This window comes from Apodemus sylvaticus, chromosome X (genome assembly GCF_947179515.1).
Source record: "Apodemus sylvaticus chromosome X, mApoSyl1.1, whole genome shotgun sequence".
Lineage (NCBI taxonomy): Eukaryota > Metazoa > Chordata > Mammalia > Rodentia > Muridae > Apodemus > Apodemus sylvaticus.
The window spans coordinates 20,573,911-20,597,658 of NC_067495.1; the positions used below are offsets into that span (position 1 = coordinate 20,573,911).

At 38.2% G+C, this 23,748-nt stretch overlaps 2 protein-coding genes across 2 annotated transcripts in view; one reads left to right on the forward strand and one right to left on the reverse strand.

The window, feature by feature from the left end:
* Positions 1-23,748, forward strand: part of LOC127675588 (abl interactor 2-like) — a 58,622-nt gene that overhangs the window by 15,212 nt on the left and 19,662 nt on the right. Inside the window, exon 2 of the mRNA XM_052171650.1 lies at positions 7,610-8,261. Coding sequence (XP_052027610.1) covers positions 7,610-8,261 — 652 coding nt within the window. The remainder of the gene's footprint in view (positions 1-7,609; positions 8,262-23,748) is intronic.
* LOC127675425 (uncharacterized) lies at positions 20,384-21,994 on the reverse strand. Its single transcript, XM_052171560.1, has 2 exons — positions 21,966-21,994; positions 20,384-21,092 (listed from the first exon to the last, which is right to left on the reverse strand). The coding sequence occupies exons 1-2, from the start codon at positions 21,992-21,994 to the stop codon at positions 20,384-20,386; spliced, it is 738 nt and encodes a 245-aa protein (XP_052027520.1).

The following is a 23,748-nucleotide window of genomic DNA, read 5'->3' on the forward strand; positions in this document are numbered from 1 at the left end:
TGAATAGTACTCCATTGTGTAGATATACAACATTTTTTTGCATCCACTCTTCTGTTGAGGGATACCTGGGTTCTTTCCAGCATCTGGCAATTATAAATAGGGCTGCTATGAACATAGTAGAGCATGTATCCTTATTACATGGTGGGGAATCTTCTGGGTATATGCCCAGGAGTGGTATAGCAGGATCTTCTGGAAGTGAGGTGCCCAGTTTTCAGAGGAACCGCCAGACTGATTTCCAGAGTGGTTGTACCAATTTGCAACCCCACCAGCAGTGGAGGAGTGTTCCTCTTTCTCCACACCCTCTCCAACACATGCTGTCTCCTGAATTTTTAATCTTAGCCATTCTGACTGGTGTAAGATGAAATCTTAGGATTGTTTTGATTTGCATTTCCCTAATGATTAATGAAGTTGAGCATTTTTTAAGATGCTTCTCTGCCATCCGAATTTCTTCAGGTGAGAATTCCTTGTTTAACTCTGTACCCCATTTTTTAAATAGGGTTGTTCGGTTTTCTGGAGTCTAACTTCTTGAGTTCTTTATATATATTGGATATTAGCCCGCTATCTGATGTAGGATTGGTGAAGATCTTTTTCCAATTTGTTGATTGCCGATTTGTCCTCTTGATGGTGTCCTTTGCCTTACAGAAACTTTGTAATTTTATGAGGTCCCATTTGTCAATTCTTGCTCTTAGAGCATATGCTATTGGTGTTCTGTTTAGAAACTTTCTCCCTGTACCGATGTCCTCAAGGGTCTTCCCCAGTTTCTTTTCTATTAGCTTCAGAGTGTCTGGCTTTACGTGGAGGTCCTTGATCCATTTGGATTTGAGCTTAGTACAAGGAGACAAGGATGGATCAATTCGCATTCTTCTGCATGCTGACCTCCAGTTGAACCAGCACCATTTGTTGAAAAGGCTATCTTTTTTCCATTGGATGTTTTCAGCCTCTTTGTCGAAGATCAAGTGGCCATAGGTGTGTGGGTTCATTTCTGGATCTTCAATCCTGTTCCATTGATCCTCCTGTCTGTCACTGTACCAATACCATGCAGTTTTTAACACTATTGCTCTGTAGTATTGCTTGAGGTCAGGGATACTGATTCCCCCAGATTTTCTTTTGTTGCTGAGAATAGTTTTAGCTATCCTGGGTTTTTTGTTGTTCCAGATAAATTTGATAATTGCTCTTTCTAACTCTGTGAAGAAGTGAGTTGGGATTTTGATGGGTATTGCATTGAATCTGTATATTGCTTTAGGCAAAATGGCCATTTTAACTATATTGATTCTACCCATCCATGAGCATGGGAGGTTTTCCCATTTTTTGAGGTCTTCTTCCATTTCCTTCTTCAGAGTCTTGAAGTTCTTGTCATACAGATCTTTCACATGTTTGGTAAGAGTCACCCCAAGATACTTTATACTGTTTGTGGCTATTGTGAAGGGGGTCATTTCCCTAATTTCTTTCTCAGCCTACTTATCCTTTGAGTATAGGAAGGCCACTGATTTGCTTCAGTTGATTTTATAACCTGCCACTTTGCTGAAGTTGTTTATCAGCTGTAGGAGCTCTCTAGTGGAGTTTTTTGGGTCACTTAGGTAGACTATCATGTTGTCTGCAAATAATGATAGTTTGACTTCTTCCTTTCCAATTTGTACCCCTTTGACCTCCTTATGTTGTCGAATTGCCCGAGCTAGTACCTCAAGTACAATATTGAAAAAATAAGGAGAAAGGGGGCAGCCTTGTCTGGTCCCTGATTTCAGTGGGATTGCTTCAAGTTTCTCTCCATTTAGTTTGATGCTGGCTACCAGTTTGCTATATATTGCTTTTACTATGTTCAGGTATGGGCCTTGAATTCCTGTACTCTCCAAGACTTTAAGCATGAAAGGATGCTGAATTTTGTCAAATGCTTTTTCAGCATCCAATGAAATGACCATGTGGTTTTTGTTCTTTGAGTTTGTTTATGCAGTAGATAGTATTGATGGATTTCCGTATATTGAACCAACCCTGCATTCCCGGGATAAAGCCTACTTGATCATGGTGGATGATCGTTTTGATGTGTTCTTGGATTCGGTTGGCAAGAATTTTATTGAGTATTTTTGCATCGATGTTCATAAGGGAAATTGGTCTGAAGTTCTCTTTCTTTGTTGGATCTTTGTGTGGCTTTGGTATCAGCGTAATTGTGGCTTCGTAGAAGGAATTGGGTAGTGTTACTTCTGTTTCTATTTTGTGGAATAGTTTGAAGAGTATTGGTGTTAACTCTTCTTTGAAGGTCTGATAGAATTCTGCACTGAAACCATCTGGTCCTGTGCTTTTTTTTTGGTTGGAAGACTTTCTATGACTCCTTCTATTTCTTTAGGCATTATGGGACTGTTTAGATGGTCTAGTTGGTCCTGATTTAATTTTGGTATTTGGTATCTGTCAAGGAAATTGTCCATTTCCTCCAGATTCTCCAGTTGTGTTGAGTACAGGCTCTTGGAGTAGGATCTGATGATTTTTTGGATTTCCTCAGTTTCCGTTGTTATATCTCCCTTTTCATTTCTAAGTTTGTTAATTTGGATACTTTCTCTGTGCCCTTTGGTCAGTCTGGCTAAGGGTTTATCTATCTTGTTGATTTTCTCAAAGAACCAGCTCCTGGTTTTGTTGATTTTTTGTATGGTTCTCTTTGTTTCCACTTGATTGATTTTGGCCCTGAGTTTGATGATTTCCTGCCTTCTACTCCTCCTGGGTATAATAGCCTCTTTTAGTTCTAGGGCTTTCAGGTGGGTCATTAAGCTTGTAATGTATGCTCTCTCCATTTTTTTTTGGAGGCACTCAGGGCTATGATTTTTCCTCTTAGTACTGCTTTCATTGTGTCCCATAGATTTGGGTATGTTGTGTTTTCATTTTCATTGTGTTGTAAAAAGTCTTTAATTTCTTTCTTTATTTCTTCCTTGACCAAGGTATCATTGAGTAGAGTATTGTTCAATTTCCACGTGTATGTGGGTTTTCTGTTGTTTCTGTTGCTATTGAAGACCACTTTTACTCCATAGTGATCAGATAGGAGGCATGGGATTAGTTCGATCTTCTTATATTTGTTGAGGTCTGTCTTGTGACCAATTATATGGTCGATTTTGGAGAAGGTACCATGAGGTGCTGAGAAAAAGGTATATTCTTTTGTTTTAGGATAGAATGTTCTATATATATCTATTAAATCTAATTGGTCCAAAGCTTCAATTAGTTTCATTGTGTCCCTGTTTAGTTTCTGTTTTCCTGATCGGTCCATTGAGGAAAGTGCAGTGTTGAAGTCACCCACAATTATTGTGTTAGGAGCTTGAGTTTTGATTTTGGTTGTGACTGTGCCTGATATGTTTCCTTCTTGAAGGAAGAAAGTATTTTAGTGGAGCCCACAGTTAAAATACTTTGAATTTTTAAAAGACTTTGAATTTTAGAGATATTGGACATTTTAAGGTGAATGAACTTTTAATATGTAAAGACTGTGGGACTTTTAAAGTAATTTAGATCTTGGGGATGAATAAGAAAGTAATGGTTGAAGATAAATTGTGATGTGTTTGTGTGTCAAGTTGACAAGGAGTCAATTGTACAGGCTAGTTTTGTGTGTCAACTTGACACATGCTGGAGTTATCACAGAGAAAGGAGCTTTAGTTGGGGAAATGCCTCCATGAGATCCAGATGTGGGGCATTGTCTCAATTAGTGATCAAGTTGGGAGGGCCCCTTGCGGGTGGTACTACCTTTGGGATGATCCTCTTGGGCTCTATAAGAGAGCAAGCTGAGCAAGCCGTGGGAAACAAGCCAGTAAGAAACATCCCTCCATGGCCTTTGCATCAGCTCCTGCTTCCTGACCTGCTTGAGTTGCGGTCCTTACTTCCTTTAGTGATAAACTGCAATGTGGAAGTATAAGCTCAATAAACCCTTTCTTCCCCAACTAGCTTCTTGGTCATGATCTTTGTGCAGGAATACATACCCTGACTAAGACACTAATTAAATATAAAAGATAACATCAAAAATGACAGGAAGTAATAATCACTATTCCTTAATACCTCTTAACATCAATGGACTCAATTCCCCAATAAAAAGACATAGACTAACAGACTGGCTACATAAATAGGATCTTAGATTTTGCTACATACAGGAAACACACCTCAGTTTCAAAGACAAATCTACCATAGAGTAAAAGACTGGAAGACAATTTTACAAGCAAATGGTCTCAGGAAACAAGCCAGAGTAGCCATTCTCATATCAAATAAAATTGACTTTCAAGCTAAAGTCATCAAAAGAGACATTGAGGGACACTTCTTGCTGGTCAATGGAAAAACACACCAAGAAGAAGTCTCAGTCCTGGACATTTATGCTCCAAGTGCAAAAGCACCCTCATTCATAAAAGAAACTTCACTAAAGCTCAAAGCAGACATTGTACCTAATGCAATAATTGTGGGTGACTACAACCTTGCACTTTCCTCAATGGACCAATCAGGAAAACAGAAACTAAACATGGACAAAGTGAAACTAATTGAAAATTTGGACCAATTAGATTTAACAGATATATATTGGACATTTCACCCTAAAGCAAAAGAATATACCTTTTTCTCAGCACCTCATGGTACCCTCTCCAAAATTGACCATATAATTGGTCACAAGACAGACCTCAATGAATATAAGATCAAAATAATCCCATGCCTCCTTTCAGAGCACTATGGAGTAAAAGGTCTCTTCAATAGCAACAAAATCAACAGAAAGCCCACATACACATGGAAACTGAATAATACTCTACTCAATGATACCTTGGTCAAGGAAGAAATAAAGAAAGAAATCAAAGACTTTTTTGAATTTAATGAAAATGAAGACACAACATACCCAAATCTATCGGACACAATGAAGGCAGTGCTAAGAGGAAAACGCATAGCCCTGAGTGCCTCCATAATTAAAATCGAGACAGCATACACTAGCAGCTTAATGACACACCTGAAAGTCTTGGAGCAAAAAGAAGCAAATTCACCCAGTCAGAGTAGAAGGCAGGAAATCATCAAACTCAGGGCTGAAATCAATCAAGTAGAAACTGAGAGAACCATACAAATAGTCAAACAACCAGGAGGTGGTCCTTTGAGAAAATCAACAAGATAGATAAACCCTTAGCCACACTAACCAAAGGGCACAGAGAGAGATTCCAGATTAACAAACTTAGAAATGAAAAGGGATATATAACAACAGAAACTGAGGAAATTCAAGAAATCATCAGATCCTACTACAAAAGCCTATACTCAACACAACTGGAGAATATGGAGGAAATGGACAGTTTCCTAGACAGATATAAAATACCAAAATTAAATCAGGATCATATAGATCATCTAAACAGTCCCATAACTCCTAAAGAAATAGAAGGGGTCATAGAAAGTCTCCCAACCAAAAAAAGCATGGGACCAGATGGCTTCAGTGCAGAATTCTATCAGACCTTCAAAGACCTAACACTGATACTCTTCAAACTATTCTATAAAACATAAAGCAAAGGAACACTACCCAACTCGTTCTGTGAAGCCACAATTATGCTGATAACAAAACCACACAAAGATCCAACAAATAAAGAGAACACCAGTCCAATTTCCCTTATGAATATCGATGCAAAAATACTAAATAAAATTCTTGCCATCCTAAGAAACATCAAGATGATCATCCACCATGAGCACGTAGGCTTCATCCCAGGGATGCAGGGATGGTTCAATATAAGAATATCCATCAATGCAATCCACTACATAAACAAACTCAAAGAAAAAAAACATTTGATCATTTCATTAGATGATGAAAAAGCATTTGACAAAATTCAGTATCCTCTCATGCTTAAAATCTTGGAAAGAACAGGAATTCAAAGACTGCTAAAACTGTTCTCAACAGTAAAAGAACTTCTGGGGGAATCAGTATCCCAGAACTCAAGCAATACTACAGAGCAATAGTGTTAAGAACTGCATGGTATTGGCACAGCGACAGGCAAGTGGACCAATGAAATAGAATTGAAGACCCAGAAATGAAACCACCCACCTATGGTCACTTGATCTTCGACAAAGGAGAGGAAAACCTCCAGTGGAAAAAAGATAGACTTTTCAGCCAATGGTGTAGGTTCAACTGGAGGTCAGCATGCAGGTGAATGCGAATTCAGCTATTCTTATCTCCTTTTACTTAGCTCAACTCCAAGTAGATCAAGGACCTCCACTTAAATCCAGACACACTGAAACTAATAGAAAAGAAACTGGCGAAAACCCTTGAGGACATGGGCAAAGGGGAAAAGTTCCTGCTCTAAGATCAAGAATTGACAAATAGGATCACATAAAATTACAAAGTTTCTGTAAGGCAAAGGACACTTTCAAAATCACAAAACGGCAACCAATAAATTGGGAAAAGATCTTCACCAACCCTACATCTGATAGAGGGCTAATATCCAATATATACAAAGAACTCAAGAAGTTAGACACCAGGGAACCAAATAATCCTATTAAAAAATGTGGTACAGATGTAAACAAAGAATTTTCACCTGAAGAAATTTGGATGGCTGAGAAGCACTTTAAGAAATGCTCAACATCATTAGTCATTAGGGAAATGCAGATCAAAACAACCCTGAGATTTCACCTCACACCAGTCAGAATCACTAAGGTTAAAAACTCAGGAGAGATCAGGTGTTGGCAAGGATGTGGAGAAAGAGGAACACTCCTCCACTGCTGGTGGGATTTTAAGATGGTACAACCACTTTGGAAATCAGTCTGGTGGTTCCTCAGAAAACTGGACATGACAGTTCTGGAGGACCTTGCTATACCTCTCCTGGGCATATACCCAGAGGATTCCCTGGCATGCAATAAGGACACATGCTTCATTATGTTCACAGCAGCCATATTTAAAATAGCTGGAAGCTGGAAAGAACCCAGATGTTCCTCAATGGAGGAACGGATATAGAAAATGTGGTATATTTACACCATGGAATACTACTCAGCAATTAAAAACAATGAATTCATGAAAAATTTTTGACAAATGGTTGGAACTGGAAAATATCATCCTAAGTGAGGTAACCCAATCACAAAAGAATACACATGGAATGCAATCACTGATAAGTGGATATTAATTAGCCCAGAAGCTCTGAATACCCAAGGCACAATTAGCATAACAAATGACTCCCATGAAGAAGTAAGGAGAGGGCCCTGACCCTAAAAAGGCTTGATCTAGCATTGGAGGATAGAGAAAAAGGAGGTGATTGGAGAATTGGTGGAAAGAAGATGGCTTATGGAACATATGGGGAGGGGGGAACTGAGAAAGAGGAAATCATTTGGAATGTAAACAAACAATATAGAAAATTTTTTAAAAAAGGTTATATCAAGAAGATTGATATTATCTGTGTTCCAGCTTCTAAATTTGGTACTCAGAAGAACATTTTACCTAGTTGATTATATACTTCCTTGGGCCAAATTGTTATGCTTGCTGTTCCTTGTGCCTGCTTCTTTGGATACATCTTTTGCTATGTAAATGTCAACCCCTCATGCTTAAAGGCTCTTGCACCAAAATAGAAAAATACATTCAGATTCAAACCACCTCTTTGTGTATGGTTGTGCCTCTCATCTGGCCCAACCTGTGCCTTTTCCTGATATCCAAAAGTTTGTCCTCAGATCGAAATCTTCTTGGCTGGGACCATCTGTGGGAACAGTTGATATTCATAAAGAGAACGTTTCAAGAAGAAAAATTGGTATTTTGACCAGGACCCCTAAGATTATTGTGCCAGCCAACCTTGAGCAGTCAGTTTATTATATTCAAAAAGCTATCAATTACACAATTTTAGATTGGACATGGCTTAAGGTGAGTACCCAGAATATGAAAATGGGTAGACTGCCACACACAGCAATTCCAACTCAGAAGCCCCCAATTACCCCTATGACAGGGAAGGGGACATTTGTGCAGGACTCCTATAAAAAACTGGAGACAGTGTGTCCTCCAGTGGTACCAAATGGTTATATACCTAGCCCAACCTGTAATATGACTCCCTCACAGCAGAGCCCTGTTATGACAGCTTCTGTCAATCAAAGAAATAGAACTTACAGCAGCACTGGGAGCAGTGGTGGAAGCCACCCAAATAGTCAGAGCAGCAATTGGGAGTACAGTAGAAGTGGGAGTGTGGGGGTTCCCATCACTTTTACAAATCTGTCTCCTCCCAGCAGCATTCCAAGTCAACTTGTTCAGTTCTACAGCATGAATAGGCCTGCCTCTCACCATATGCCACCTACAATAGGGGTCTTATTGCCCTATAGATGCCCTACTTCTATAACTTTACAAACAAACCTGCAGCTTCACTGTGCAACTCTGATGCTAACAGTGTCCTTCTCAAGACATTTGACATTAAGGTTGCAGGGTTTTGTTTGTTTCAGCCTCTTCTAGCCTCTCAAATACTAAGATTATAAGCTGAAACTACTACAACAGGAGCAGCAGGGTTTTTTTTTTTTTTGGTTTTAAATTTATTTTAAAACCACATTGCTATCAGCTATTACTCTTTTAGATTTTGTTTCAAAATGCTTTGGATTCTTCAACTTGCTCCTAGTACACTTTCTACTTCCTGGTTTTGTTAGGTCATCTTGACTGTCTTCAGGATATGTCTCTGAAGTCTTCTGAACTTTTAGCTCCATTATGGACCCAAGCAAGACTATATATGAATGTAAAACTCTGTTTGTATTGGTACATGGGAACATTTGAAAATAGTTGCACTAAGTATTTATATAAGTAACCTATTTCTGAACAAGCTTAGTGATTAATAAAACATTTGGAAACTCAACAAACAACTATCTTTTGTAGTCATAGAAACAACTGGTGGTAGGCACCAGGAACACAGCTTACCTTCTGGACCCGCGTAAATTGGGGTTTTCATAAAAACTTGTGAAATCCTTTGTGTTGAAGACTTGCACTGGGGAAAATCCATGGGACAGATGTCCCTCCCCCCTTTGTATTATTGAGTGCTGATATAGTTTTAAAAACAAAACATAAAATACTGTATTTTGGCCTTTTCTACCAATCTTAAATTTTTGTGATTTTGAATCCTATGAATTATCTTGGAAGATACTCTGTAACAGTGAGCCAGGCCTAAAGTAATTGGAGACTTTTAATGTATATAATATTTTATAGATTACATGCTCTGAATACTGTGAGATTATTTCCTGTTTTATTGTAAATTTTTCCAAATATTTGCCCATAAACTAAAATATGGTTGATATTAGGAACTTTAAACAAATGTTGTGGCACCTCACTTCCAGAAGATCCTGCTATACCACTCCTGGGCATATACCTAGAGGATTCCCCAGCATGTAATAAGGATACATGCTCTACTATGTTCATAGCAGCCCTATTTATAATTGCCAGATGCTGGAAAGAACCCAGGTATCCCTCAACAGAAGAGTGGATGCAAAAAAATGTGGTATATCTACACAATGGAGTACTATTCAGCCATTAGAAACAATGAATTCATGAAATTAATAGGCAAATGTATGGAGCTAGAGAACATCATACTAAGTGAGGTAACACAGACTCAAAAGGTGAATCATGGTATGTACTCACTAATAAGTAGATATTAACCTAGAAAACAGGAATACCCAAAACATAATCCACACATCAAATGAGGTACAAGAAGAAAGGAGGAGTGGCCCCTTGTTCTGGAAAGATTCGGTGAAGCAGTATTCGGCAAAACCAGAACGGGGAAGTGGGAAGGGGTGGGTGGGAGGACAGGGGGAGAGAAGGGGGCTTGCCGTGGTGGGGGGCTAGAAAAGAGGAAATCATTTGAAATATAAATAAAAAATATATCAAATAAAAAAAACTTAAAAAAAAAACAAGCAAACAAACAAAAAAACAAATGTTGAAACTTTGCTGACCAGAATGCAATCACTTTACCGAGACATAGGTATTGAGGGCTTTGGTCTATCCTGAAATCTGTGATATTCTGCATAGTTCCTTTACCCTTACAAAAAATTTAAAAAAATAAAAAAAATAAATAAAACCGGGAAAAAAGGAGACCGGGCATGTCTCTTTTTTTGCTTTTAATACTTGAAGGTCTGACGATCTGAGTGAAAAATACATTCTTTTTGTATTTTTCTTATTGCCAAGGCAAATTAGAAACCAAAATAGCACCAATATTTTGAAATCTAAACCCAAGATTTCAGCCTGCTGTGTTTGGAATAAACATGCATTTTTAGTGCCAGCTCCTACAATATTTTCCTTTTGGCTACTTCTGTCTTCCCAAGATATACTTGCTGTTCTCATCAAGGGATTAACACAGGGCTAATAGAGTTTGTTATTCTTAAGTCATTGGGTGACAATTTTATCCCCTTCTTTCCTTAGCAGTGTTACCGCTGTTTATATTGCCTGCCTAGAGACTGGATTATGTATCTTTACAAATGATGCCTACCATGTAGTTGCTCATTAAGAGTTTTGTTGATCAAAGATGATTCTTACATGTGGGACGTCAGAATGATAGCCTGCTTTTATCTTTCAGTTTTCATTTACTTTTAAGGTTATCTTTCTGCAGTACAACTTGTTTTACTCTTTTCTCCTTATGGAAATTCCAAAAATACTATCTACTAACAAAATTGTTCATTCAAGGTAACTATGTGTTTACAACAAATATTTTCTTTGTAAACTTAGCAATTATGTTTTCTTGTACCTTTGAAGACCTTTGAGTCTGTTTACCCAATTCCAAATATATCCTTCCTACCAGATTATTTTGAGATTCTGACTTCTATATAAGGTGCAACTGAAAATAAGGTAGTACAATATTAAGGAGTATTATTCAAGATGTCTTTCCCTGTGAAACACTGCTAAATATATGCCCAGGGCATATTTTAAGTAGAGAACAGTGCTGAGACATGCAGTGTAGTGGTAGGCAGTGGCTCCAAAAATATTCTCTGTTCTCCACCATTTATATATCCTCTAGGCTCAGGTAAAAGTCCTTTTGATGAAAGCCTGCAGTCATTTATCCATCCAGATGTTGCTTGAATTTCTTCAGTGGGCAAACTACTTTCTTCAACTGTTTCTATGGCAGCATTACCACCCCAGTTAAGAACAGGCTAGGATCTACTGCATAGTACCTGGAGCTAGACCTACAGTAGTACTATCACTTGAGTCAAGCTGAGTAGAAGGCAATTCTCAGCCAGCAATTTACTCAAAAGATCCCCTTATAATAAATGAATGTATTGTGAACCAGGATGACTAAAACAGTCCCATTTTCCTTGTGTATTTTGTGAAATCAAGCTAAAGCATGTGGATTTGTGAAAGACTACAGGTATAAATTAACTATAAATCTACGGGTATAAGGTAACTAAATTTATAGTTATGTGTAATAAGAGAAGGATGTTGTTCATTCAATTTCCCTTTAAATGATTAAATGTTTCTATATACATGAATGTTCAGACCTTCTACAAATCATCAGAATGGTTTATAGGTCAAGAGTTCTGTGACTATGATATGTCCTCAAGACAAAGTCCCAAAATATTGAATCTCTTTATCTGCTTCACACAGTTCTTGCGCCCACTCTTTAACCATGTTCCCTGAAACTTGGAAGAAATGATTTACTTGCCTTATTTTAGGCATGAATATGCAACAATCACTTGACTAACTATTCTCATAAGTCATGAGCTTCTATGATGCTTAAAGAAGGAGAGTATCTATGGCAAAAACTATGACACTACTCTAGAATCTTCAAGCACACAAATTAATTTGACATATATGTCATGTACCTTTATTAAATCACCAACTATAGTTCCCTAATTAGAGCATATAATTTTATAAACCATTGGTCTTTAAGAGCTCTAATCTACCAATTATGATTAGCATCCTATAAACCCAAACTCAAATGCAATTTGAAAATTTTGAGTTTCAGTACTGTTCTACTTGACATATTATTCCTGACCGGTCAGCAGTGTAGCCCACATATCTACAACTCTTTATGCTAGTAAGCACAGTTAAGTGGGAGATTCATAGAGCAATTACAAAAGATAAACATATAATTCCACAAATCCTTAGTGTGGACTTTAAAAACATATATATTATACTGAAAGTTACAAGAAATTAAAGAATTATTAGATTTACATGACCTATCATAATAAAACCAATCTACATTAAACAACTCAAACTTATGCAAGCAATGGTATTAATAAATGTAAGATCGACCCTGCTTTTCTTCTTCTAGTACATATTCATTCTTTGTGTCTATTGCCTATCCACAGAAATATTTCTATCAAGGTCTTCCTTGGGCTATAACTAAGGTAGAAGATTTTTACTGTCTTTTTTATCATCCATGGCAATTTTTCAGACATTTTCTTAATCCTTTAGTAGGTAAATACAAACACTGCACATATGCAACAAAAAAAGAATACAGAAAGCTACAAGACAAAAAGTCCAAGTAACACAAATATAGAGGCTTATTAGAAGCATACCTGTAGGTAGGCAGTGGTGGTGAATGTCTATAATCCCAGCACTTGGGAGGCAGAAGCCGGCATATTTCAGAGTCTGAGGCAAGCCTGGTCTACAGAGTGAGTTCCAGGACAGTCATAGCTATACAGAGAAACTCTGTTTTGAGAAAAAAAAAAACAAAATAAAAAAGAGGCATACCTGTTATGCAAAGGATGCTATACCCTGGACCCATAAAAACAATCACAGTATATAATCACTTTTAAGTAGATATTATCTGTACAGTGACAATCATGCTACAGTCCACAGACCTGGAGATTCTAAAATACAAGGAACTGTATGGAAAGGATAAAGAAACTCTTCACTTGGACTGGAAGGGTTGCATAGAGGAGGGATCTGGTGGAGAGAAGGATGGAAAAATACTGGGAAATTTATTTTAATGACGGGTGGCATATACATTGATGAGGTAAAAAATTTGTGCAATTATGATAGCAACCCTTGCAAGACTTCTAGAAATAGGGGATATGAGGCATTAAACAGCCATATAAATAGTAAGTCCTCAAGTGGAATGGTTTGGACAGTAACCTACCTACCAAACCTTTAACCTACAGCTTCTCCTGTCTGCCAAGTATGGCAAGATGAGCACTTGGCATAATGTTCATCAAAGAGATCAGAGATTTCATTCAGAAACTTATGGGAGCAGATGCAGACTATCACAGTCAAACATTAAGGGATCAGGTGATCTGCAAAGGTGATGGGAAGAGTGAGATTGGAGGAACAAGAGGGGTCAGGGGCATGTGGGACATAACAAGAGAATATAGCCCACAGAGTCAAATGACTGGGACTCATAGGACCTTGGAAACATCATGAAGCCACTTGAGGACTCTAGTCAGGGTTCTCTAGGATCATAGAAATTATGAGTAGTCTCTATATAGTATGCGAAGTTATTCTGATAACTTACACTCTGTATTCCAACTCTGCAACAATGGTCCGCTGTGAATGGAAGTCCATGGATCTAGTAGTTGCTCAGTCATACAAGGCATTCAGGCAAAGAGGTGCAAATCTTCCTACTTCAAATGTCTTCATGTAGGTCTCCAGCAGATGGTGTGGCCCAGATGAAGGGTGTGTACCACCATACCTGGATCTGGGACTTGCTTTGACCCAGATGCCCTTGAACTCAGAGATCTCCTTGCATTATTGTCCTGGGATTCATAGCCACTATGCCTCAAGATCTACATGCCAAGATCCAGGTTAGAAACTTGTATCTCCCAGCCTTAATATCTGGATCGCAGGTGAGCCTTCAAATTTTGAACTGTCAATCTTTCCAGCTACAATCAATTTACAATGAGGAACAGCTATTACAGGGTCTGACCTAGGTCTTTGTATATGTCATGACTGAGTAGCTTAGTGTTCTTGTTGGAATTATTACAGAGGGAATGGGGCCTGTCCATTATTTGCCAAACACTGAGGAGCTCAGAGGGTGACAATGTAAAATGGTGAGAGTAAGGTGCCTTAATTATTGTTATCTTACTACCTTGAGGCTTAAGTGAAGGTTAAGGTAAGTTCTACAGGAAATGTCTGAGAGATAAAAATGCCAACATGCCTCAGTAAACAGGCAACCCAAAAATAATAAAAATTAATAATGATAATAGTAATAGGAAATGCATATTAATAGCAGGAATCTTTACTACATGATTTTCTCCATGGCCTTGTCTATCAGACATTTATCATAGAGGTTAATCTAAGGTGGTAATCTCAGGAAGGTCACCTGCTAGTTATTAGCTTGTCCTGTGATGGTTCCTGACAAATGAGGAAGACATTCATGTTGTAGATCATCTACACTCTAATGGCACATTCGCACATTGCCTGTGCTTTTAACCTCGTTATTGAGATCATGTGTGTTGTAGTTAATATTAAAAATCCCAGTAAAAGTCACTTCCCCACCTTACAGCATTTATGTTCCCAGATGAGACACACAGCCTTTGCATTATAATTTCCCTTATGCAGCACAACAGCTGGGCAGCTGTCTACTCTTCATGAGTTTAGAGTCAACCTTCCTATCCATAACCCAAGTTATTACTATGTTTCATCTAGGCTGCTCTTAGATCTAGTTGTCCAACCTACATGGCCACATTTATATGGCTCACCTTGCCCTTGGTGGCTCTACTTCTCCTGTTCTCATGTTCATGTTCTATTCCATGGCTTGTATTCCTTCTCTCTCTTTTCTTGTGGTCTCTACCCTGGGAAATCCTTTGCTTTATAAGTAGAGAAAGTGGACACTGGCTGCTATGTAATAGTATCCTACTGCTATGCTTGCAGTAGGAAGAACACACCACAATATTCATCCTTCAGAGAGTCAGAGGATATACTAGAAAAATATGTCAAAATAATGTAAAAGCCAGAGAAAGAGGTAATATGTCATGACACTAATACTCAGCACCATGGCTAATCTGGTCCATCATAGTAAATGAAAATCCAGCCTTTTCTACCACAGTGATAAGCTGCCTCAAACAATTCAAAACATAAAATCAATGAGATCAGATTGGCTAAATCTTGGGCTCTGTCTATGAAGATATAAACTTCTCAGGTCACACGTGGTGAATAGACCATAGATTTAAGCATAAACAGACATAATGGATACTTGGTTTTGTTGCCTGAAGATATTAAAAATACTGGTACTATGCTGCTCCAGCTCTATGAGAAGCCACACATGTAGTAGGAACTCCAGTCCCAACTGCATGACCTCTCCCTGGCTCCATGTCACAGCCTACATTGCCTACGAAGGAATTCCAGTATACAGAAGGGCAATGTATTACTAGGAACCACAGGTAATAAATGGCAAGTTGCCATCTAATGCCCCTTATCACCTGCACATTCCTCACTACAATCCCTCTCCTAGGGTGCATAGCTTTGACTACAACCCTGACAAAAGACTCCTGCTTGACAGGAGACCACATCAGTACTAGAAACCCCAAGTGATTGCAACCACAGACTCTGCTCCAATTTTTAAAATGATTTGGAATCTATCTTACGGTTTCATTGCTATTAAAAGACAAAAATGCGGAGACTATACTCAAAGGATAAGCAGGTTGAGAAAGAAGTTAGGGAAATGACACCCTTCACAATAGCCACAAACAATATAAAGTATCTTGGTGTGACTCTAACCAAACAAGTGAAAGATCTATATGACAAGAACTTCAGGTCTCTGAAGAAGGAAATCGATGAAGACCTCAGAAAATAGAAAAATCTGCCATGCTCGTGGATCGACAGGATTAATATAGTTAAAATGGCCATCTTGCCAAAAGCAATCTACAGATTAAATGCAATCCCCATCAAAATCCCAACTCAGTTCTTCACAGAGTTAGAGAAAGCAATTCTCAAATTCATCTGAAATAACAAAAAACCCAGGATACTTAAAACTATTCTCAACAACAAAAGAAATTCTGGGGGAATCAGTATCCCTGACATCACACAATACTACAGAGCAATAGTATTAAAAACTGCATAGTATTGGCACAGTGACAGACAAGTGGACTAATGGAATAGAATTGAATTGCAGAAATGAACCCACACACCTACGGTCACTTTATCTTCTACAAAGGAGCCAAAAACATCCAGTGGAAAAAAGATAGCCTTTTTAACAAATGGTGCTGGTTCAATTGGAGGTCAACATGCAGAAGAATGCGAATTGATCCATTCTTATCTCCATGTACTAAACTTCACTCCAAGTAGATCAAGGACCTCCATGTAAAACCAGACACACTGAAACTAACAGAAAAGAAATTTGGGAAGACCCTAGAGGACATGGGCACGGGGGAAAACTTCCTGAACAGATCACCAATAGCTTATGCACTAAGATCAAGAATTGAAAAATGGGACCCCATAAATTACAAAGTTTCTGTAAGGCAACAGACACTGTTAAAAGGACAAAATGGCAACCATCAAATTGGGAAAGGATATTCACCAACCCTACATCTGACAGAGGGCTAATATCCAATATATACAAAGAACTCAAGAAGTTAGACCCCAGGGAACTAAATCACCCTATTAAAAATGGGGTACAGATCTAAACAAAGAATTTTCACCTGAAGAAATTCGGATGGCTGAGAGGCACCTTAAGAAGTGCTCAACATCATTAGTCATTAGGGAAATGCAAATCCAAACAACCCTGAGATTTCACCTTACACCAGTCAGAATGGCTAAGGTCAAAAACTCAGGAGACAGCAGGTGTTGGCAAGGATGTGGAGAAAGAACACTCCTCCACTGCTGGTGGTGCTGTAAGATGGTACAACAACTTTGGAAATCAGTCTGGCGGTTCCTCAGAAAACTGGACATGACCCTTCTGGAGGACCCAGCTATATCTCTCCTGGGCATATACCCAAAAGATTGCGTGGCATGCAATTAAGACACATGCTCCATTATGTTCATAGCAGCCTTATTTATAATAGCCAGAAGATGGAAAGAACCCAGATGCCCCTCAAAGGAGGAATGGATACAGAAAATGTGGTATATTTACACAATGGAATACTACTCAGCAATTAGAAACAATGAATTCACAAAATTTTTAGGCAAATGGTTTGATCTGGAAAATATCATCCTAAGTGAGGTAACCCAGTCACAAAAGAATACACATGGACTGCATTCTCTGATAAGTGGATATTAATTAGCCCAGAAGCCCTGAATACCCAAGGCACAAATCGCATAACAAATGACTCCCATGAAGAAGTATGGAGAAGGTACTGATCCTGGATAGGATTGATCTAGCTTTGGAGGGGAATATAACGACAGAGACAAAAAGGAGGGAGGTGATTGGAGAATGGATGGAGAGAATAAGATTTATGGGACATATGGGGAGGGGGGATCCGGGAAAGGGGAAATCATTTGGAATGTAAACAAAGAATATAGAAAATAAAAATATTAAAAAAAGAGAGACAAAAATGGCATAGGTAACACATTTTTTTAAAGAATTATTTCTTATATGTAAGTACATGATAGCTGCCATTTAGACATAGAAGAAGAAAGCATCAGATCTCATTACAGATTGTTGTAAGCAACCATGTGGTTCCTGAGATTTGAACTCAGGCCCTTAAGAAGAGCAGACAGTGCTCTTAACTGCTGACCCAAATCACCTGCCCCAAAGGTAACTCTTAAAAAGGACAACATTTAAGGATCTTGGGCTTAGAGATTCATAGGGTCAATATATTACCATTATGGCAGGAAGCATAGCAACAAGCAAACATACATTGTGCTGAAGTAGTGACTAAGAGGTCTACATCTTGATCTAAAGGCTCCCAGGACAATACTGGCTTCAAAGGTAGCTAGGAGAAGGCACTTTCTGCCACAGTAGGCAGAACTTGAGCATAATATCATGTAGACTCCCTACATGGTGTCATACTTACTAAAACAAGGCCCATCTCCTAATAATAACACTTCCCATTGGTCAAATATAATCACACCACCACAGGGCCATTAAATTTGAATGATAAAGAGACAATGTCTAAAACAAAAGAAAAGAAATTAAGTAACAGTCTTCTTTGTCTCTAAAATTTTCCATATTTACTTCCATGGGTTCAATGGGTTGGGAAGATTGACTCCAGTTGTAGGTGTCATCATTCCATGAGCTGTGAGCCCACACTGCATGAAAAAGCAAAAGTTAGATAAGAACCAACACCATTTTTCTGTACTCAAATCTACTGTTGCACCGGGTCAAACAACTTCAGGTTCATGTTCTCTCAGGCATAGTTTAGCATTCCTTCAAATTGAGAGCCAAAATACACATTTCATTTCTGGACTTGCTTATGTAAAGGTTTTTCCACTAAGGAATCAAGTATCTTGTACAGAGTGTTTGGGGGTAATGGCAGTAAAAGACCAAGTTTTACAGAGAGTGCATCTGTACATGGAATAACACACAGTCAGAAGCTCACTCTCCCCAAGAATGGGAAATAATACTCAGGAAGTCAGCCAAGACTGTGTTAATAATTCTACAATGTCGACTTATGGGTCATTCCTCTCTATATGTTTATCCATTTAATGCACAGGGCATTGTAGAAGCAAAAACACATGGCCTGTCTTTACCTGCCTCAGCAGAAAAATATTGCCCACATCTGTATCCACCCTAACAGACTTGTGACTAATAAAACCATAGAGAAAAACATCAGTTCAAATCATCAGTGCCCACCAACACAGAACAGAACATTATTGTAAGACAATACATTTAAACTAAGGAGATACACCCATAAATAGCAGAAAAAGTGAGAGACATGAAGCCAGGACAGCTGTTTTACCCAGTTCATGCAATCCTGAATGGTGCAATCACTGTCATTCAATCTGTCACTTTTGGGTTTTAGAGTGTGCTTGTTGCAATCCTAGGTACTTTCTGCATTATGCTTCATTTTAGAACTTTTCCTGGGAGAATTATGTTGGAGTACTTCCAGGAAAATTGTAAAATTAGCTTTCTCTTGCCCTATGTGTAAATCTTCCTTGTGCACTTGAGATCATTTAGCACAGAAAAAGCTAGATGAGGTTATTAGTGCCAGGATTCTTCCTGGGGTGTCTGCCTCTGAAAAAACTCAAACAGTATAATTGCTTTAGGGCTAACACAGACAATTGAAAATTTCTGACTGCCCAGGAGACTACTTCACAGACTCATGTCTTCCCTTTTTAATAGATATATACTTTTCTGAGAATATACTCAAAAGATAGGGGACATGCAGGGCATAGCCCCTGGAAGAGAACTCAGTAACTACTAGAGCTTGATGAAGACCTCTGTAGAGGATGAAATGTAAAATAACGTGTTTAGCTATTAGATTTGCTATTCTCGAGAAGACTGGATCAGATAGTTTCTGTTTGAGTGGAGCACTCAAAAACTGCAAACACTACCTGCATAAGAAGCATCTGTTATATACAATATAAAATGCTATGGAGGGGTCATTCTTGAGAATCTTACAACTGGAGGTATAGAACTGATAATAAAATTAAATCTGTTCTGTTTTTCTTTTCCAATTTTGCCTGGATCTGTTAGTTTGCACAGGTAAAGAGAAATCAAACACATAGTCTATACCTCTTTGATAATCATTAGTCTGTCCTTGTTCTGTGAAAAAGCTGTGTAAATAAAGACACACTCTGGTTGCTAATAAGTTAGAGCTTCAGAAGCATTATGACTGCTACTCAGTCAGAGCTAAGAGATACATATGACAATTTGCACCTGACTCCCTCCCTACTCTTGTTTTTTTTTTTTTTTTTTTTTTTTTTGCTCTGCTGAATTTGGAACATCTGTTCCCTGCACAGTGTCTCCAATTAGAACAGGGTATTTTATAGTTTCTGTGGGAGTGTTTGTTTGTTCTTTGGACTGAGTGGATCCAGGGCATCATTTGGGACTTAGCAGTACCAAGTATAATCTTCTAACCTCCAGAGAGCTTCCACACACAAAATTCAAGTCTCTCTACCCCATACAGGTATTGCTTTCCTGCATTGTTACAAAATGGAAAAACATGGGCATTTCAAAAGAATCGCATCTGGGAAGTCTGCAGAGACTGTAAGCATGCTCAGTGAGCAGTGTCTCTTCCTGCCTTAAAGAAACTTTAACTTTCAGAGTTTCCAAATTTGGATATACTGCTCTACATTCAATATACATTAGGAGTTTAGATTCCTGACCCTAATATGCTTTCCTACTCATGTGAGTGGGTTTAGTTTGTTTGTATGTTTGCTTGCTTGCTTACTTGTTTTTGAAGAAAACTCTCACCTTAGGTTCGGTTCTTTGGTTTATGGCATTTTCATTTCATCACTACTTTTTCAGCAATAGGAAGTCAGCAAGAACTGAACACATCATTTTAGAATACAGTTTAGGATGCGAATATCTTTCAAAAATAGAACACTTTCAACAAGCAGAAGGTAAATGCTTAATAAAAATACCAAAACATCAATGCGATACTTTTATTTTAAATAAGTAAGCCACTACAGGAGTACAGTGTGTATGTGCAGTAAATCTTGTCAGGTTGTCTGCTGGCATATTGGGAAAACACCAGAACCCTCATTTATGGTGATGTCCTCAGACTGCGTGTAAGCATGCTGGGCATTCAGCTTTCTCAGTGACCTTATCTCAAAGAGGAACATAATTATACTAAAGAGTGACAGGGTGGTTGTCAGGAGACCCAGTGGAAACACATGAGTGCTGTGTTTTTTAATCAGGGCTTCTTTCTTAACTGGAAAGTTTGGTGGAAAGTCAAGGGTCGTTTCACCATAAAAATCTGCTACATGGTTCCAGGTCACAGAAATAATGGTACAAATGCTGCTAAGGATCAGAATTAAGATAGAGCACTTGTAGCACACTATCTGAATCTCAGGGACTGAGGCTTTGATTATGCTGACCCTGATGGCTGCTGAGGTAAAAAACACAACAACAGGATTTATCAGCATTGCCAGGAATATCAAATTCCGTGCAAATTGAAATTCAGGTGAAATTGTCCAGGTTGAGTTGACAGGTCTGTGTACCAGAATTTCGGTCTCAGTACCAGAGTAGTTAACTTCACAGTGGTAATAAGCTTCCCATAGTCCGATGTAAACAAGCTGGATGACCTTATTGTCGAATTCCCAGAGGCGCCAGTATTTGCTACTTGCAAGGATCATTCCGAGGCCTGAAGATAGTAAGCTGCAAAAGAAGCCTGTCACTCGGAAGATCCACTCCTTTACCCCTGCAAATCTGAAGATAAAACAGAAACATGATATGTGAAGACAGTACTGAGTCATGGTTTTCAGAGTATGAGTACTCATTCCTTGCACTTGATGAGAGGATGCTAATCACCTACCATATATGTTGAATGCTAAATTCAATCTGTAGAGCATCAAGACTACAAAATGCATGTCAAATATAAGGAATCATGGATAGGAGCATTCTGTATCTCCTATTTATTCAATATTGCACTTGTGAACATTGACACTATTTAGGTGCAACATATAAAAACTCTGGAGGTATTTGGTTGATGCAATATCATCTTTGATACAAAAGATACACTTCATATTAATATTATGAAGCAATTATCTATAATTTTTGTCAATGCAGAAGTATTAGTGTAATAAAAGTAAAATGAGAAAATCATGCTGAGAGGTCCTGATGTGTCCTTTATTAGAAAGGAAAGAGTCCTTCAGTAACAACAGCATTTGCAGAATGTCATTGCATTGCAGATGAAGATGGGTAAGCGTCTATAATAGGCATCTTATTGCCAGGCGGCATCAAATACCAGATACTCAATGTTCCATAGTCTCCCAGGGAATGTGCTTTCTAAAATGGTGACAACATTAGACATGCCACTTGGGAAATTCCATCAAGATAACTTTAGATTTGATGGTAGCTTGGGAATCACCCAAAGATCAGACATTCCAAGGTTTTTCTCATGTAGTAGACCACAGAATAAGTATGATTTGCAGTAAAAATGTAAGCAAGATGCAGAATAGCTTTGAACCAGACAAATTAGCTAGGTAGGCCGGGCATGGTATTGCCCTTTTGTGAACCCTCAGTACACAGATAAACATTTTATAAGAACCAAGTAGAAAGCCTTCATATGTCATACTTTACCTTTTTGTGTTGAGCGTGAAATGATCCATTTGGAGTATGACAATAGTACCAATCTTCTAAGTTACAGGAAATGCTGATCAGAATGGGAGTCACAAGTAGTGGTGAAGGATCTGATGAAAGACATCCTGTGAAGCAAAAGTTTCTGCTCAGAACAAAGTCTTGTTGACTGTTGGGCTCTCACAAAACTTTCCATTAATAAATCATGTTTTAATATTATAGAAGGAAACTTCCCCAACCTAAAGAAGAGATTCCCATGAACAAAAAAAGAAGCCTCCAAATCACCAAATTGATTGGACCAGAACAAAAATTCCTCCCGTCACATAATAATCAAAACAACAAATGCACAAAACAAAGAAAGAATATTAAAAGTAGTAAGAGAAAAAGGTCAAGTAACATATAAATGCAGGCCTATCAGACTAAAACCAGACTTCTCATCAGAGTCCATGAAAGCTAGAAGATCCTGGGCATATGTCATACAAACCCTAAGAGAACATAAATGTCAGCCCAGTTTACTATGCCCAGCAAAACTCTCAATTACCATAGACAGAGAAAACAAGATATTCCATGACAAAAGCAAATTTACACACTATCTTTCCACAAATGCAGCTCTACAAAGGATAATGGGTTGAAAATACCAACACAAGGCTGGAAACTACACCCTAGAAACAGCAATAAAGTAATGACATTTCAACAAACCCTAAAGAAGGCAGCCATACAAACAGAATTCCACATCTAACAAAGAAGATAACAGTAAGCACCAATCACTTTTCCTTAATGTCTCTTAGTATCAATGTTCTTAATTCTCCAATAATCACTAACAGACTGGATACTTTAAAAGGACCCAACACTTTGCTGTATACAAGAAACTCACCTTAGTGTCAAAGGCAGTCATTACTTCAGAGTCAAAGGTTGGAAAAAAAATTTCCAAGCAAATGGTCCTAAGAAACAGCTGGATTGGCCATTCGATTTATTGGATAAAATTTACTTACAACCAAAAGTCGTGAAAAAAGATATGGAGGAAGAGTTCATACTTATCAATGCTAAAGTCTACCAAGGTGACCTCTCAATTCTGAACATCTACACATCAAAAGCAAGGGTACCCAAACATATAAAAGAAACTTTACTAAAGCTCAAAGCATACATTGCACCCCACACAATAATAGTGGAAGCCTTCAACACCCTACTCAACAATGGACAAATCATAGAAACTGAAACTAAAGAGAGACACAGTGAAACTGACTGAAGTTATTGGCCAAATGGATCTAACAGATATTTATAGAACATTGTATCCTAAAGCAAAAGAATATACCTTCTTCTCAGCACCTCATCCTACTCCAAAACTGACCATATAATCGGTACCAAAACAGGTCTCAACAGATACAGAAGTATTGAAATTATTCCATGTACCTTATCACATCACCACGGCCTAAAGCTGGTCTTAAATTCAAACAAATACAATGGAAAACACACATATACATAGACTTTGATCAATGCACTTCCCAATGATAGCTTGGTTAAGGAAGAAAATCAAGAAAGAAATTAAAGACTTTTTAGAATTTAATGAAAATGAAGACACATCATACCAAAACTTATGGGATACAAGGAAAGAAGTGCAAAGAGGAAAAGTGATAGCTCTAAGTGCCTCCAAAAAGAGAATGGGGAAAGCTTACACTAGTAACTTGCACTTGAAAGCTCTAGAATAAAAAGAAGCAAGTGCACACAAGAGTAGTAAATGGCAGGAAATAATCAAATTCAGGGCAAAAATCAAACAAATAGATACAGA